Below are 18,334 nucleotides of genomic sequence, written 5' to 3'. Positions count from 1 at the left end.
AAGGCACACGTGCTAGACTCTAGACTAACGGGAGTATGACAGACGTACTGCAAATGATAGTGTCAGACCAAGCACCGTCTTTCGTATTTCACAAAGTATCTATTTTATAGAGGCTGGGTGAACCTTGAGCCACTTTGGAATGAGAGTAAACTGAAAATAAAGATCACTCCAACAGAAATCGTGCCCGGACCAATGGAAGGTAAACGCCTCACTGATTTCACCCTTCATTAAAAAGTCTCTTTTATAGAGAAATACTATCCTTCATCTACTGAATTTATGGAATTAAAGATTGTGAAGTTTTTCATGTCACTTTGCCCAATTTGGCTATGTTACGGAGTTGTCAAGCTGAACACCTTTTGATGTATGTATATCCACTCACGATCACAGAGAAGTACGTACATCATTTAACACCTATTTTATTTACGCCTACACAATATGAACATCGTGAGTTTGTGAAGATTTTATTGTTGACTTGAACTAAACGAAAATCATGAAAGAAAAATCATGTAATTCAGTATTTTTTTAAAAAGTCTATATTTATGTAAGTCCATCATATACATATGTATAGCACCTTTCTTGATATTTGTCACTTTCAGTACAGTAATAATCGTCGAACTATTGTTTTTTCCGACATTATTCCACCAAAATATAAGATTCTCTACACTCTATCACCAATTGCAGTTAGCTGGAAACAGTAGTATTTCGGTGACGAGAAACTGGCATTAAAGTCACCTGAAACAGAATTTATTTTATTAACAATCATGGCTTGTATCAAAATAATTTTAGGACGTTTATTTTTGAAATTTGACCAGCTTTATAATATTTACACTATTAAACTACCTGATATTTTTCCATCCTTGTTGTTGCAAATTGATTGCCACAATGCCAGAGGAACTGCATCGTTGCTTTGCCTGACAGTTACTCATTCAAATACTGACAAGACTGAATGCTGCTAATTATTAACTTACATTAATTTTTTGCGAACATAATTTTATAACCTTTCACAAGGTATTATACATTAAGTATAAACCACACAGTGTTCTTAGCTGAAAACAAATTAATCTTGAATAAAAATTGCACCATTATCATAAAGAACGTACTTTAAGTAGCAATACTAAAATACACATTTTTTTAATTATTATTATTATTTGGAGTCTCCTTAAATTACGCAGTAGAAACTGTTTAATGCCTTACGTCATCGCTAAAGTCAACCCTTCCAATGTCTGTGCAATTATAGTCTACTTAAATTCTTTTGAAAAGAAAAGAAAATAAAGCATTAGTATGACGTTCGGTTATCAAATCCGTGTGAAATAGTTTATGTGTAGAACGCAGTGGAAAAAATCACGAGAAAGGTAATCACAGTCAGTTCCTCTGGCACACTTAGTATACCCGGAATAATATACAGGGTGTTTCAAAACAACAACGACAACGTTTGGGAGGTGATTCCTGACACCAAGATAAGACAAAAAGTATAGACTATTCTGGGTGTACAAATGCTTCCTTTTGGAGTTATAAGCTACCGAAAATATGAACTTTAAAAGTCCATAGCTCCAACACTATGGGACCTACCGTAGTCGGGTCAAGACTTCACTTAAGAACTAATATATGCGCTATCCAAAAATACATCTTTCAGAATCCTAAGGCACTCACGAAGCAATTTTTATAGAGAGAGTTTGGCTAGGTCATATAATTTCAAGTACTCTCCAACTGCCTCTATAAAAATTGTTACGGAAGTACAATAGGAATCTACAGTGATCTGAAAAACGACACTAACTTAAGAATTAAACATACAATCCATTCTAATTCTACAAAAGAATAACGAAATTAAAAGGTATAGTTAGTATCCGGCAACTATTATTATAACACAACGTTTACTATGATACAATTTTAAAAATGAATATACATAGCTGTAATGTATTATGAATTTCATGTGTGATTTGGAGAAGTTCTCGTTATTATACACTATTCCCAATTGTAATTTATTTTAAAAGTATTTTATTTCACTTAGTTTCAACAATGAACTGTATCTTAAGAAACTAGGCAACTGGGCATTTTATAACTGGTTTACAGTTTAATACTTGAGAGATCAAGAAATTTAGTGGTATAATTCGTAGCTAATTAAAATGTGTATAAATTATTCAGATACTTGAACTTATTTCCATGCCGATTACAAGGATGGCAGATTAGACAGTGAAATATAATCGTTCGGTAAGGGATAATGTGCAATATTAGGTAAGTACACCTTATATTTGCTCTTGAAAATCCGCCAAATGCAAACATATTACAGGATCGTATGTTTAATTGTATCTATAAGGCTTGGCTCTGGAACATAAATTTCACATGCATAGAAGACAAATAGTCTGGTCAGTTTGAATCTCAGGATTAGATAAATGCCTAGAAACTAACTTCGCCACTGGTAATGTAGCGGATGTTGATTTTCCGAGGTTCCCAACTCCATCTCTTATCAATTAAGTATTAGGTTGGTGCGAATAAAATGTTTGCTTTGACGCCTGGTGTGAAACTCATCACAATAACATAACACAGGAATGGACTACGGTTACGCGTCTAACGTCACGAACTCTGTAAACGTCCAATAAACAGGTTGGAGTTGACTGCCGGACAGTCAAGAGGCAGTGCGTTGTTGAATATGGGTGGTATGAAAGTCACCAATGGAGAACACGTAATTGCGTTTTTTTTTTTTTTTTTTTAATTCAAAGTGGAACATTCTGCACAGCAAGAAAACAAGAGAAAATAATGCACGCAAGCAATGAATACACCATTGGCGTTGGTTTGCCCAATTTCGTTCCAGTGACACAGCATTCCAAAATCTGCCCCGTGGGCCTGACCAACATCATGTTCGGATAAGCTTCTCATGAACACTGAACACTGTGGAAGCGGACCCTCGGGAAAATATTTGCGCCATTGCAGACGAGTTAGGCGTGCATACACCACTGTCGTTCAGTGGTTCTGTGCAATCAATAAGGTTAAAAAATAAATAAATAAATAAAACACCTTATGTGTGCCACATAAATTGAAACTGGCTAACAAGAAAGTGTGCAGTTCTCTGAGTGTAAGGAGTAACCGGGACAGTTTCCTGCATCGAATTGTCACTTTTGATGAAAAATGAATCTAGTACAATCGTAAACAATCAGGACAGTGATTGGATTTTAGTCAAAGTCCAGAAAGGTTTCCAAAATCCCTAGATATTGCTGGCATGATGATCTATGGTGGGGTTGATACATCATGCCTTTCTCCGCCGAGACGGCGCATCCGGGGAGTACATTTCATTCACACCAACTTAATCTGGTGATCTATTGTTCACTGATGTGTGCTAAGCCTTTCCAATGCTAATTGTGAATTAAATCTTGGTCTCTCCCTTCGATTTTGAAAAATAAGCGCCCTTAGGAAAAGGTTAGCCGCTTGTTTAGTCAAGCAGTTTGAATCAATAAACGAACGAGTAGGAAATGTGTCAGTCGTGAGTTCGAATTATGTTTTATCATTCTATGATCATAATTATTTTCTCAATCAATACAGTATAACCGTAGAAAGAAGTAACACTTTACCAATAAAGTACATTTTTGAAATCGTAAAGACACCAAAAACGAAAACAAAGTAGATCTTCATTGCCGCATGGCTAGGATGAAGCAAGAAACAATGACTTACCATCTGAAGTGCCATTTGTAGGGAAAAGAGAGTGATAACTGAAGTGACAAACTGTAGTTAAGAGCCTACTATCGTTTTTCGACGTCATATTGGTTCTCCATGCCTGAGGATAGGGACTGAAACAAAATAAAGATATTACTATACGTTGTTCGCAATAAAAATATTGATTCTTTTAGAATTATAAATATAGTTTATGTGTTTATATCCTGGATTGCAAAGACAGGATTCAGAATTAGATTTCGGCGTCTATGGCCATGTTAGCCCGTCACGTATTAGGGATGACATCCTTCGGCGATCACACTGCCCGGGGAACTGGGAAGGAAGGAAGAGGCCTAGGATCATTATGTGAGGTACCATCTAGTCATTCGCATGGTGTGAATCAGGAAAATCTTACTCAGGATGGCTTGCCTGAAAAAGCTTTTACACTTTTTCGACCAAGTGTTCCCACTGAGACCGCTCGCACAAAAGCCGGGAGCATTAGCGACCATGCCACGCGGGGCCATGGATTGCAAAAACAATTAAAATTTAAAATAGTATTTAATGTCGAGAGTGGAAGAGAAATGAAGGTATTCGAAGCAGCTCGTTCGCAGTTGTTTGCTGTATTACTTTACAATAGGCCTATCAGTAGTCGTATAAAGTCACCGAATATGTCAAGTATTTGCGGAGGATGCTGCGAATGAACGCACCGCCGCATTGTTTCCAGAGGTTCAGGTCCGGAGATCTGAGACTTTGTGATGAATCCAGTGGGCGTCCACAGCTGTTGGACCATACAGGACAGCAGTCGAACGTGTGGTGAACTTGCCAAATGCTTCCAGGCTTTCAAGAAATCACTCCAACCTTTTTGCACCGCATATGAAAGGTGTACAAGTTGAGCAAGTGGATACTCTACATTTTGTCGGCAGCCAACAATGAACAGCGAGTGACAGCCTGCTTGTCGTTGCTGTCTCGACACCACAACACACCCATATTTGGTCGAGTGCTCACAAGTGATAAAAGTGAGTCCAATATGACACTTCCAATCATAACAAACATTGGTTGTCACCACGTGACCCTGTATCACATCTCAAGACCATCTTTCCAAACACGCAAAATTATTATCCGTATCTCGTAGAGTAGTTGCCAAGTGGTGCATTACGACCTCCTACCACCAAGCCACATCGTCACTGCTGACCTGTAATCGCAGCAGTTCAACATTGATTACAGCAGAAGCCAGCGTTGGTTAATATGAAGGGTAAATACAATGCGAAATCACCATGAATACCACTCGGCGATGTGGTTGGGAGACACAATGCCATCCACCATACCCACCGGATCTAGCACCATCAGATTACTATCTATTTCATTCCCGGGACAATCTCTTCTGTGGGAAATCTTTCGACAATGAAGTATACATGTGGCACGCTCACTGACTTCTTTGCATCCAAGGCTCTCACGTTTTATCGCCAGAGCATTGCGCATCTGCAAAAACGTTGTCAAAGCGTGCTGGATGCTGATGGAAATTACTTCGAGACCTAACGCTTGAGTACTGTGCGCTGTATTTGACGATTACGAACGGCAAGAGTGTATAATTATAAGAATTCCAACCCTTTTTGCACGTCTACTAGTTTCAACTGTCAGCTGTCAACGTCACATCACACCCACCACGATTCATATACCCTATGATTTGACACGCTAACACAATCTCGTGCGCAAAAGCCTCACTACTTTTTAAATTACCTCAAATATACTTTATAAACTAAGTAAAACAGAAAATCCTTCTAAACTTAAAGTTTATATATATAAACTTCTTTATAGTCTTATAAATTTGCTTGAACCATTCTTCTGTTTTTTTTTTTTTTTTTCAACAAGTCTCTCTAGCACCTGACAGCAATATTGAGACTTTGACCCACTATGATGCTTCTTTCTAAATTATGGCCGACATACATAACTTGCCACACGGGAAGAATGTGTCATGAAAACCTATCGAATATCTACTGCATAAACTTGCTTTTCGTCCTATCACAAGCAAATAATATAATTACAATATTTCTATCTACAATTTGTAAATATATGTAATAACAGAAACTGTGTTAAAACAAAACCCACGTTGTTAAAAACAGGGTTATGTCACGTATTCCTGTGTTAATTTTCAATAAAATACCTATTTGAATAGAGTATATTGTGATTTACAGTATATAACAAAGACTGACCGTGAGTTCGTTACCCAAATACATACAAAACCTACGCTCAGGCACTCGGTATATGTCAGTTGCACACTGTCGGCAACTGAAATCTACATACATAAAACAGTTTTTCAAAAGAGCAATAATTAACGTCCAAACTAGAGAGAGACAGAGAGAAAAGTGAAAACTGAAAGCATTATACATTTAGAAGAAGAAGTCGCATTGTACACTCATGTCCAAAATTATTGTCGCATATCTATAACTGTCTTCTTGTAAGAATATAATTTGATAATGATTTTGCAGGGTATTTTTAATACTGATATTATATGTATAATCGGGAAATGCATATTTGTGGTAAATTTCATAGGGAAAGAATTATAAATAAGAAAATTATATTGAGTAAAATAAAATGTTGCTAAATGGAGAAGAAAATTTTATTTTCGTTTTATTTTTCTTATTTACTGCTCTTTTGACATGAAATTTTCCACAGACATGTCTTTGCCAATTATACACATACTAACATTATAAGAAATACCGGGCGAATTCGTTATCAAATTATATTCCTACAACATATTTATAGCCGTGCGACAATAATTTTGGACATCAGTGTACATTTCGGATAATATTAACAACTACTGCTGCTGCTCTCAAAATTTACCAAAGCAAGTAGCAGATATCAGTAGAGAAAGAAGAAAACAAAACGTATATTCAAATTGTTCCAATCGTCACTAACAAGTTCAAAAAGACTGTTCACACAATACGAAATTACACCTACCTTACATCCTCCCATAAATCGTCTTCCTCGCTGATCTAGTGGCTAGCGTGTGTACCTTTGGTGCATGTTGTCCCGGGTTCCATTCCAGGTGGAAGAGCACAAAAGAAATTAATCTCATAATCTCTCACTTTCATTAATCATCTGTTTCCGTTAGAGTAAAGAGCGTAGTCGTGGGGCGTTAAACTAAAAAAAATCATTTCATTCTCCCCCCCCCCCCATAAATCAAGACAAAGTATTGGCGAGCCTTACACACTCAAGTATTAGACCGATAGTTTTTCTTTTTTCGGTTTTATCATGGTAAATCGTTAAATTAAAATCAAGTAACCTTGATCTCAAAATAATGTATTTATTAAATGATTTTAACCCTCTCTGGGGTATTCATCAGTAACTCTTCTCCCGTTGCAATATTTATTCTGGATAATTAATCCATTTGGGGGTCGGGGGGGGGGGGATTTTTGAACTACCAAAATTAAGACGCTGAAGAAAATTATCAAGAATAAATATTACAACGGAAGAAGAGTTAATGATTATGATTCCAGACCGGGTTGAAATCATTTAATAAATACAATATTATATTGGGATACATGGTTAGTACTTAATTTCAATTTATAATATGTATCCTATAGCGTCCATTGGCAAATAGCAATCTTTGGCACACAATTACCTCCTTTATATTGTGAATGGTAAAAAATAAGAAAGTAATACGCACTGAAAAATCTACCACATACACACACAACTACAAGCAACAGAAACAAAGACACACACATACACCACGAAAGAAGACGCTAGACTCGTACCACAACCTTATAATCAATAGTCCAGCACTTTCTTCATTGCACTATAATACCGATTTGTATCAGGGTACTTACTTCATGTAAATTGAATACAAAGTTTCAAACGTTTGTATTACGTAGGTCGAATTACTGATTTTTTTTTTTTAATTTATTCGTATAAGTCTATTGTCTCATATGCTCTCAGTGCTAGTAAAAGATATTAAACCCCCCAAAAAACAATTTTTAACACTGAATCTTTCTTTAAGTATTTCTTGTCGAAATAACAAATAAAATAATTTGTCTTGTTATGATTTGAAGAATAAAAGTTCCGGGTTTGTTAAGTACAACGCAGGACACAAGTTTAAATCAATGTTAAGTCTCACTATTCTGGATGAAGGAATGACTGAAATTACCTACAAATGATATGAGTCAGTCATTATTAAAAAGGGGCATGCTTCGTTATATTTAAATAGCACATATCCCTATTAACAATGACTGATTAGAAGCTCAATTTGGATTCAGATCTGGGAAATCGACAATTGATGCAGTAGAATCACTAACGAAAAAAATATATGACGTTTTTGAAAATAAGGGTTTTGCTCTAGCTACATTCTGCGATTTAAGTAAAGCATTTGATTGTGTAGATCATAAAAGTTGTGATAAGTTAGCGTATTACGGATTCCACAGTAGTAGTTTAAACTTTGTAAAATCCTATTTAAAGGAACGTAAACAGATAGTCAGTGTTAACAACATGCATTCAAACATCTTAGAAGTGAAATATGGGGTACCGCAGGGTTCTGTTCTGGGTCCGGTACTATTTTTAATAATGATAAATGATTTGCCTCTAAATACTAATACCACATCAATTCTATACGCGGATGACACTACGCTACTTAACATAAATACAAGCTTTGAAGAAGTGTATATAGAAGCTCAAGCTGCATTAAGAGAGGCAGCGGCCTGGTTTAAAAGAAATGGTTTTGTGCTAAATCAAGATAAAACAAAAAAAGTAACCCAGAGGAAACTATGATGTATCTGAGGTTAAATTTCTTGGTATACGTATAGACAGCCAACTAACCTGGGAACAACATGTCAAATATGTATGTACAAAGCTCTCCCGAGTGCTCTTTCTGTTAAGAAAATTGAAAGATACAGTTCCTTATGAGTATCTGAGGAATTCATATTTTGCATTTTTTCACAGCATAATTGGATATGGGATTTTGCTTTGGGGTAACAGTAGCCAAGCACATGATGTTCTAGTTTTGCAAAAGAAAGCCATCAGGATTATTGTTGGAACACATGATAAAGAACACTGCAAACCACTATTTATCAGGCTAAAGATAATGACAGTAGTTAATGTATATATTTATCAAGTGCTACTTTACACTAAGCAAAACCTGGCAAATATGACACTCAGAGATGAAGTACATACATATAATACTAGATTGTGTAAGAAAATTGATATACCCTTCACTAGATTATCGAAGATCAAAAATAGTTATTTAGTTATAGGACCAAAGCTATTTAATAAACTAACATCCTCCATACAACAGCTGCCATTTAAGGTTTTTAAGAAAAAGTTATATGACTGGTTAATAACGAATCCATTTTACTCGATTCAAGAGTTTAGTGAATGTCAAGACATTGTGTCCTAGTTTGCATTGTCACTTTATTTCAAAGATTATTAGGTTGTTCATAATAATATTAACCAATAACTGATTGTCTGTATGTAATGATTATTTTATATATATCTGTATCTATAGCTATGTATATTTCATTCGGACGTTGTCTATTGCTTGTAAAGCTCAATGACAATAAAATATTCTATTCTATTCTATTCTATGATTCATATGTTACAAAAAAAAAAAAAAAAAAAATCTGCATTTACATACCTGTGAAACATATCTCCAATAGCTTTTGAATCTACTTTTGTCCTAAACGTGAACATCTCTTTTTGTGCCAAACACTCAAACGTTTCTGTTTCATATTCTCTGAGGAAATATTGAATTGCACTCTTTGTTATTGGCCGTAAATCCGAAACCGACAATGATAGCTGCTCCTTCACGAGAAGCAAAACATCCAGGGTGATATGGAGTCGACCAAGCCATGCCAGTTGTATGGACCACTCAGCTTCAGGAACTGAACCAACAGCCTTTGTTCCTAGCATATCCCTACTCAGTAGATTAGCTCCTGCTACAAATATAAAATAAGAATTAAACAATTAATAATAATAATAATAATAATAATAATAAAAGTGAATATAGTGCTTTACGAGAAAGGGAAGTTGATTAACTTGTAATTATAATCGGAGTTTATACAAATGCATATTTTATTTGCATACCTTACTTTAGAAGGCGAAATTATGGTAATCTAGAAAATTCTGATAGGTAGAAAATTCTAATACATTGACTCAAAATGAAGATCTCAATCGACCAAAGAAAATCAACAATTGTTTTATTTAACTAGAACTGTAGGGAAGAGTGTAGAGCTTTACAAGAGAGAGGTGGGTGGCCGAGTTCTTTTTAACAAGACTGTACCTCCGTTAATCTTGTTGGGATAGCTGCAAATACGAATAGGGTAAAATTTGAAGTTTTATACTACACATGAAAACATATTTTAAAGGTTAGCGAATACTTTGTTGCTTAAGAGTACGTTCTGCAAGTTTTGGTCCCCAATATATAAAATGCAGTGATCAATTCAATTTTTATTTCGTTATACGTAAATCAATGTTTCTCACTTTACATAAGTGACTCTACAACAAGATTGAATTTTCACATAGTAATTAATATGGAGGAAGGCTAACTTCATGCACAGCCAGTTTTGCTAACAATTCAAGAAGAGCTTTCGAACAGGGCCTTTTTTGTACCCTTTTCCTCTCTCACTTTGGAGAAAGATTTGGCGTGTAGTGATAACCCACAATAGCCACGCGGTCAAGTTTTCAATGGCAATGAAAGAAGCTCTCTGTGAGTATTAGTCTATGGTCCAGACAAGATTTAAGTATAATTTGGGGTACCAGATTTCCTTCGAATCACAAATGTATGGATGCCTGAGTAATACGAAAAAGCATAATGGCCCTCTCGGAGCGGCAGCTTTTTAAGATGGCGTCGAATCAAAGATGGCAGTCTAGTCTATTCATAAAACTGGCAATATGTCAGCTCTTAATTATCCAATTTTAGAGCTCTTTTTTAAAAGAAACGAAAGCTTGTTATATTTACAACAAACTTTATTGAAAAAAAATTCATAGTTTCATTTAATCTATAATCTATAATAGATTATAGATATAATCTATTATAGATTATATATAATATATATTATATATAATCTATAAATGAATATAAATGAATATAATCTATAATCATTTAATCTATAATATCCGTAACAAGTACAAATTCTGTGGGGAAAAAAATACTTCAATTAAGAAAGAAAGATAAATTACTTTGCTTTCGTTTAATGCATTTGTGAATATTCTAACTGTAACACAGCCGGAAATACCTAGATTTGAACATTCAAAGGTGCGCACACAAGCACAAGCTATTCACTGTAAACAATTCATACTAAGGCATAATATATTAACAAAACTTGCATAGTAACTGTCAGATAACGATAACAACCTATAACTGATATGTGTCTCAAAACAGTTTTGAAACATTATATAACGGGTTCGGTCAAACACTCGGTCAATGGAAACACTCGGTCAAAAAGTATAAAAGTTTTTTTCAGGCCAGTCATTCTAAGTGAATTTTTTTTCATTCACACCAGTCAAACGCGGGGATAATACCTTACATAATGGTCCCTCCCTTCCCCATTCTTTTCTTCCTTCATAATTCACCGGCAAGTATGATCGCCAAGGGGCATCATCCCTCATACGTGATGGGCTAACATGGTCACAGATACCAAAAGCCCAGAAATCTAAATCCTAATCCTAAACGTTATATAAAAACAAAAGTTCATAAACTATTTTTTTTTTTCAAATGCTATGTAAATCATTTAAGGCATGAGAATGGGGTACTTCCGTCTTTCTGAATGTTTTACGTAGATTCGGAGTTACTATCGGGCTTGCTTAGAATTCATAGGGAGGTAATTGGTTAATTTACCTTTCTTGTTTACAACAAATGATCCCATAGTGTTTTGCTTTACATAAAATAAACTATGCTCGATACTTGTCAGTTCATTTTGCTGAACATTCTTAATTGGAAAATACAAATCCTTCCCTTTTCAGTTTTTTCATGTCTGGTGAATTTTCTATTCAGTTTAAGTCAAAGAATCAATTTACGAGAATTTTGGTACAGGCTTTAGAGGAAGCAGTAAATAATGACACGCAGATAGTAAGCTGAACAAAAGGATTCAGTTTAAATCTCGGGACAATCAGTACTATTTAGAACAAATCTCGACTTTAGTTGAGCTTTTGCAGAAGAGTGGACCAATCCTTTCGACAAAAATTCCTTGAATATTGTGCACATTTCGGTAGGCTTAGAAGCGCCGACGGAGGTTCAAAATTGACAAGACAGAAAACGGGAAAAGCTTACGAGGACTTCAAACATTATCGTTTAAAAAAGAACGAAGGTTTCTTTGGTTCTACTTTAAAATTCAGGTGAAAACTTTAAAAAATAATAAAGAAATTAAGCATAGAACAACCAACAAAGACATAATTTTAAAAGCGGATATAAATATGTTTGGAATATGATTTTGATAGCTGAAAACAGTAACCTAAACATGGAGGAATTTTCGGTCCTTCTTTGAGTCCCCTGCCACAAAGTCTAGCGAATCCTGACGGAACTTTAAAGACGATTAATAAAGCCACACTAACAACAAACTTTTGTGATATTTAGTTTCACCTACAGATTATCCGTAAGGTAAATCTACAACAGTTATTGATGTAATGGAGCTCATTCATAAATTACATGGGGAAATCTATACTTTGGATGAAATATCTCATTTAACCTACTAGAAGTTCTAAAAGTAAATCACTTCAGTGACCGAATAGTTGTAGTTTTTGACAGTTATAAAAAGAAATCAATGAAGTCTACTGAAAGAACTCTGAGAAGTACTGATGAAGGGATATAATTTTATGTTTTAAAGAGATTGAGATTGGATGAGTTTGGGAACCATTGCGGCAATTGGAATTTAACGTTGTGCTCCACGAACCACTGCAGGATTACGCTGTTCTTGTGACAAGAAGCGTAGTCCTGCTGAAAGATGCCATTTCCAGTTGGAAATATGGCAGACATGACTGGGCATACGTGATCAAGAACGACCTACTGATTGCTATGAACGTCATGGCGCCCTCCACACGCATTGCTAGGCCCACGGATAACCATATAAATGTACCTCAAATCATAATGCAGCTATTACCGGCTTGTCGTTATCCTACTGCACACGTCTCTAGCGGCTGTTATCCTGGAAGAAGACGGATTCTGACCCAGCCATTCATGTGATGAAGGCAGTATTTTGATTCATCGGACTATGCAATGTTGTACCATTGCTTTGCGGTCCAATGACGATGGGCATGTGCTCATTCCATAGTTATCGATGATGCCATACGGTTAACACTGATACACGTGTGGAACGGAGGCTCAAATCTAACAGTATACGGTGAAGAACTGTGTGCTTAGACATATTCATACTTTGTCCACCGTTAAAAATCTGTCGTTAATTATGCCACATTTTGCCTTCTATACCGTTTTACCCAATAATATAGTCAACAACATCCGACACCTTTCATGAGGTGTGGCCGCCCCCATGTCTTGTAGTTTGGCGCTGGATTCAACCGCTCTTTTTCTACTTTTGGAAGATACTAGCTATGGCAGCTCGTAAACGCCAACAAATTGCGCTGTCTACGAGATGCTCGTTCCCAGCCATCTGGCCATCACAACCTGGTCCTTATCAAACTGATATATCGCCGGTTTTTCCCATTCTACGCACAAACTTCACACTCATTGATCGAGTGGGATCCCTGTCACCGTCTGGCGAGCTGTTCTGCTGTATCCTGTGCCTCTTACGTCAGCCCACCCAACGAGATCATTCAAAAAGTCTACATTTTCCCCCCTTTGGAAGAGACTGTAATATAAACCGTGAATTTTTCAGTCCACTGCAGACATTTGTTTGCTTTTTATATTTTAGAAATACGCGCATTAATCAAGTGAAGCACGCTTCAATTATTTCGAAGCAAACAAGATATAGTTGACTCTGTTCAACTTCCTTCCTAGGAAAGTTGCCTCTATCTACATGCTGTTAGAGCAAATTACAATCTGCAATTTGTAAAGGATACCTCAGAACTTTCCTGAAATTCCTGAACCTGAAACTCATGGTTGGAGAATTGGCGAGAGAGGACATTTATCTGTTCCATAGATGAGCGGATTGCCAACTCCAGAATCTGTCTTGTACTTTTCAAGTTGCTCTTGTTCTAGTTCCTGTAAGTTGCCTAGTTATTGTTGCTTTCCTAATAATTTGGAATGTACACTTGCTTGTTAGCTGAAGCTCGGCTGTCACAATCTACCTCTAATGAATCCTGAGGAGCATATGGTTAACGAAGGGATTGGATTTCCAGACAGTGAAGAGAACTAAAACTTGAAAATCAGTGCTTCAAGTTAACTTTACATTTTAAGAGAGTAAAATAATATGAAAAATAACTTAATGTCATGTTATGTGCTTTATGTAGAATAGAGAAATGTTAGTAAACATTCGATTTTGATTGAGTTTTGTGGATTTCGCCGCGTGTCTGTGAATGTTCAAATTCAGATATTTTCGGCTATGTCACAATCAGAAAGATGTTTAATGAGACAGTTTTAAGTCATGTTAAGATAGATATATAAGTAACTTAATTTTCTTTAGTTTAACACATTTAATGAAACTTAAAAAACAAGAAATTCATTTTTTGTTATTTTCTTCATAGACTTTAGTTACGGCAAAAACAATAAAGATAACATTTGTTACAACTATAGCAAGCTTTCATTTTTTTTTTTCAAGGCGCTAAACTTGGATAATTAAGAGTTCACTTATTGCCTGTTTTATGAATAGACTAGGACGCCATCTTGAAAAACTATCGTTCCGAGACGACCATCATGGTTTTTCGTATTACTCAGGCATCAGTACAATTGTGGTTCGAAGGAAATTTGATACCCGAAAATTATATTTGCCCCACCTATACTGGTACTTAGGTTAGAATGCCAAGGAGTGATTGTAGAAAGAAATGATTCGGATATATCCCCTCCCTCTCTCTATGTCCATTTCCTCTTGTCATCTCGACCTAATGTTTTGCAACTTCTTGTTTCTCCAGCTTTTTTTTTTTCCTTTTCTTTATTGAGTCCCTTCTATCAGACTATGTAGTAGAATATGTTGTTTGAATTAGTTTTTTCTATGAGTTTATTGTTTTCCAGAAAGAATCAGGGTATGATAGTAAAACCACAATGCCAGATATATCATCTCCACAAGAAACTCTGAAAATCGTAAATGTTGTCTAAGTCGAAATACAACTTGTTGGTCTTTGCTATAAGACCCCAAATACCACTGATTCCTTTCTTCTACAGATTGTTCTGTTTTGCTTTTTATTACATTACATCGTGTTTTATTGTAGGTTTTCCTGAAAATAACACGTACATTTCTTATTCTTTCAATTTCTTACTGCATTGTCTTACGTTTCCGACTGACAATCATGACTTTTACTACATCATGTTATCTTGTTGATATCAGATGTACACTCATGTCCAAAATTATTGTCGCATGTCTATAAATATGTTGTTGTAGGAATATAATTTGATAACGAATTCGCCCGGTATTTCTTATAATGTTAGTATGTGTATAATCGGCAAAGACATGTATATGGCAAATTTCATGTCAAAAGAGCAGTAAATAAAAACAATAAAACGAAAATAAAACTTTCTTGTCCATTTAGCAACATTTTGTTTTACTCATTCTAATTTTCGTATTTATACTTCTTTTCCTATGAAATTTACCACAACTATACATTTCCCGATTATACACATAGTATCAGTATTAAAAGTACCCTGCAAAATCATTATCAAATTATATTCTTACAAGAAGACAGCTATAGATATGCGACAATCATTTTGGACATGAGTATACATTTCTTGTGGTTTACTTGAGTATGTAATTGAGAGTGTATTGATTTCTGCTGTTATGATTTCACTGTGCTCGAATGGATATACGAAGTGTTGAAAGAAAAATCCTGCTTACCACTATTATATAACTACGTGATCCTGCACTCCACCACGGGGACCGTATGGTTGTTCAGAGCGTTTTAATCAGACGTGGAAAGACTGTATTGAGATATCAGTAGTCGTTTTCTCGTATGACCAAACAAACTCATTGTAATGTGATTTAAATGCCAGGATGGAAATGAGAGTGTTTCGAGAGACTAGGTTCAATGGAATTGAAATCGGGAGAGTTTGGAGTCCACGGAAGATGCTGGAAATCCGCACCGTGTTTCTTGAACACTCATATACGGAACATGTGCCATGCCCAGGTTTGTTATCGTCTTAGATGATACCATCATCATGGATGAAGGCAATATAGTGAAATGTATCCAGTGTGTCACGAGATCGAGATATATAGATCAATCACGCGTTCATATACAGTCACTAGAGGATAAATGCTTGCCAATGTAAACATTTCCAAAGCATACCCATCGTCATTGGCCTGCACTCTTGGCACTATGCACGAGGGATTTAGCGCCTCGTAGTCTTATATCGTGCAATTCGCATGTTCATTGTACCAGACTAATCGTTAGCATTGCTAAACTCGGATAAGGAGTGGATGACGCCAGGGTCTGCTGGAATTACTGATACGTGCGAGTGTACGGAATACTATCATAAGGAATATATTCCGAGTTGGTTACGATTGCACTGGTTACTTAGCTGCTCCACTGAGCTGCGCCTGAGTCCGTATCAATCACTGAATGCAACGCTAAACACGAAAATCAAATTTGCGTTATCCTGTGAAGTTTTGCCGATGGTTCGTCATTTGCTACTGTTGACACCCATCTTGACATTGTGGCTGTCCTCTATTTCTTCACTAGTGCATCTGCTTGCGCTATCGAAGCACAAGCCCTTTGGGATCCTAGAATCTGATTTTCTTCAAACATTAATACATCTTGATGTTTACTCATCATACCCGAACCCTCACTTCCGATTGATTTCCTATATATGAGAAAATAGTGACTACATAATTACACACACTAAAGAAATTACATTATAAGTACTTTCGCTAGTGATTATCAGATAAGAGAGAAGAATGAATGAATAATTATAATTTAATGGGGACGTTAGCAATAAGGTTATTTGTCTCCTTCATGATAATACGGGAAGAAGTAGGAAGAAATGACTAAAGAACAGAAAAGCAGTTGCGAGCCGTCCAGATGGGCGCCACATGTATAACTTTTTTTTTTGTTACTCGACAACGAAATTATTCTAGGTACTGTTTCTGTAACAGAATGTCATACACTATTGAGCTGAAACTTGATAGTAGATGTAATTGAAGATACCGCATATATTGAAAGGTTCAGAGGATAAAGAGTTTAGAGTATAAATAAATCAGTCCTTCTTGTCTAGAACTCCACAATTTTGCTGACAATGCTGTTTTATGACTATTTATGGTAGTTTGTACTATAACGCTATAAAAGCGCCAATTCAATTATTTGAACCGATTTCAAAATATGTATGTGTGTTAAATTATACATATCTTCAGTAAGTATCTATGTTGAATATTACCTTAGTTTCTAGCATATATGATTAATGATCTGTATTTTCGTCTCTAGTTTCTGTACTTTATTTCATGGGAGCAGCGGTGGCTCAGTGTAGAGCACTCAGCTCTGCTGCGTGAGGTCCCTGGTTTAATTTAAGCTCGTGTCATATGAACTTCATGGTGAATAAACACCGTGTGTGAGGGGAGCTTTCTCGAAGTTCTCCCACTTCTATCATTTACTTCATTCCACCATTTCACTCATTACCACCATCACCGTCTCAGGTAGCCTCAGTGCATAATCGCGGGACGTTAAACTAGAGATTTCATTTCATGTTAGTATTATCACAAAAAAGGAAAAAAATATATATATATACCTTTCGTTAAATATTTGAGAATAGTGTCATTTGTGTTAAATAAACGGAAATATCTTTTTAAACAAATAGAAACAACGTAATACCCAGAAATGTATGCAGATAGTCGTTTCTCATTTTTTCCAAGCCAATCTCGATCACAAGCGACAGAACTTCACTATTGCTGAACTTTGGGACTGATACTGTTTGCCTCATTAGCTCTTGAATCAATACCGCTAGCCGGGTATTATTTTTGGGGTGAATCTGCAAGTAAATAAAAATAAATAAATAAAAAAGAAAAAAAATACGAAGATTAACCAAACTAAAGTGGAATCATCCTTTCATTCACATCATATTTACAGCTAATTGATTATTTGCACTACCGCATGTACAAAGTTTTTAACACAAAGCATATACATACTTAGCCATGGTGGAGAGAAATTCAATTGGCTAACAAATACGAACAACAAAAATTGAACAATACACATTAACAATTTGTTAATTTCAGCTGGCTGTCCTTTTGAGTTTTCAATATTAAATATTATTATTATTACTGAATTTGAATCTATAATAATAATAATAATAATAATAATAATAATAATAATAATAATAATAATAATAATAATAATAATAATAATAATAATAATAATAATAATAATGATAATAATAATAATAATAATAATAATAATAATAATAATAAATCATCTTTTAAAACCAATATCTGTTGTTGAGTAATGCCCGAACAAATGGTTATCTACTTACTTTTAAAAATGTGATGCAAATATCTCTTAGATAAGACGACAGGACTTATAGAGTGGTATGGTGTAGGCCGTAGTGTGTTCCGGATGTTCCTGTTGATCTCATGTACTGGTCATTTTGATTAACGCTTTCTTAATTTAATAAAGTAACAGA

General features: G+C 35.4%; 1 protein-coding gene across 2 annotated transcripts in view; it reads right to left on the bottom strand.

Annotated features, from left to right (window-relative positions):
* Positions 1-400: 400 nt before the first annotated feature.
* The window catches only part of Zwilch (zwilch kinetochore protein), a 145,061-nt gene continuing 127,127 nt past the window's right edge, over positions 401-18,334 (bottom strand). For both annotated transcript variants that reach the window (XM_081748870.1, XM_081748871.1), the window contains exons 11-14: positions 17,530-17,686; positions 9,266-9,566; positions 3,664-3,779; positions 401-732 (exon numbers count right to left, since the gene is read on the bottom strand). In XM_081748870.1, the coding sequence (XP_081604996.1) occupies positions 659-732; positions 3,664-3,779; positions 9,266-9,566; positions 17,530-17,686 (648 nt within the window). In that variant the 3' untranslated portion in view covers positions 401-658. The remainder of the gene's footprint in view (positions 733-3,663; positions 3,780-9,265; positions 9,567-17,529; positions 17,687-18,334) is intronic.

This window comes from Thermobia domestica, chromosome 2, assembly GCF_964235325.1.
Source record: "Thermobia domestica chromosome 2, izTheDome1.hap1.1, whole genome shotgun sequence".
Taxonomy (NCBI): domain Eukaryota; kingdom Metazoa; phylum Arthropoda; class Insecta; order Zygentoma; family Lepismatidae; genus Thermobia; species Thermobia domestica.
The sequence above is the reverse complement of the archived record's forward strand: the minus strand, read 5'-3'. Positions and strand labels throughout refer to the sequence as shown.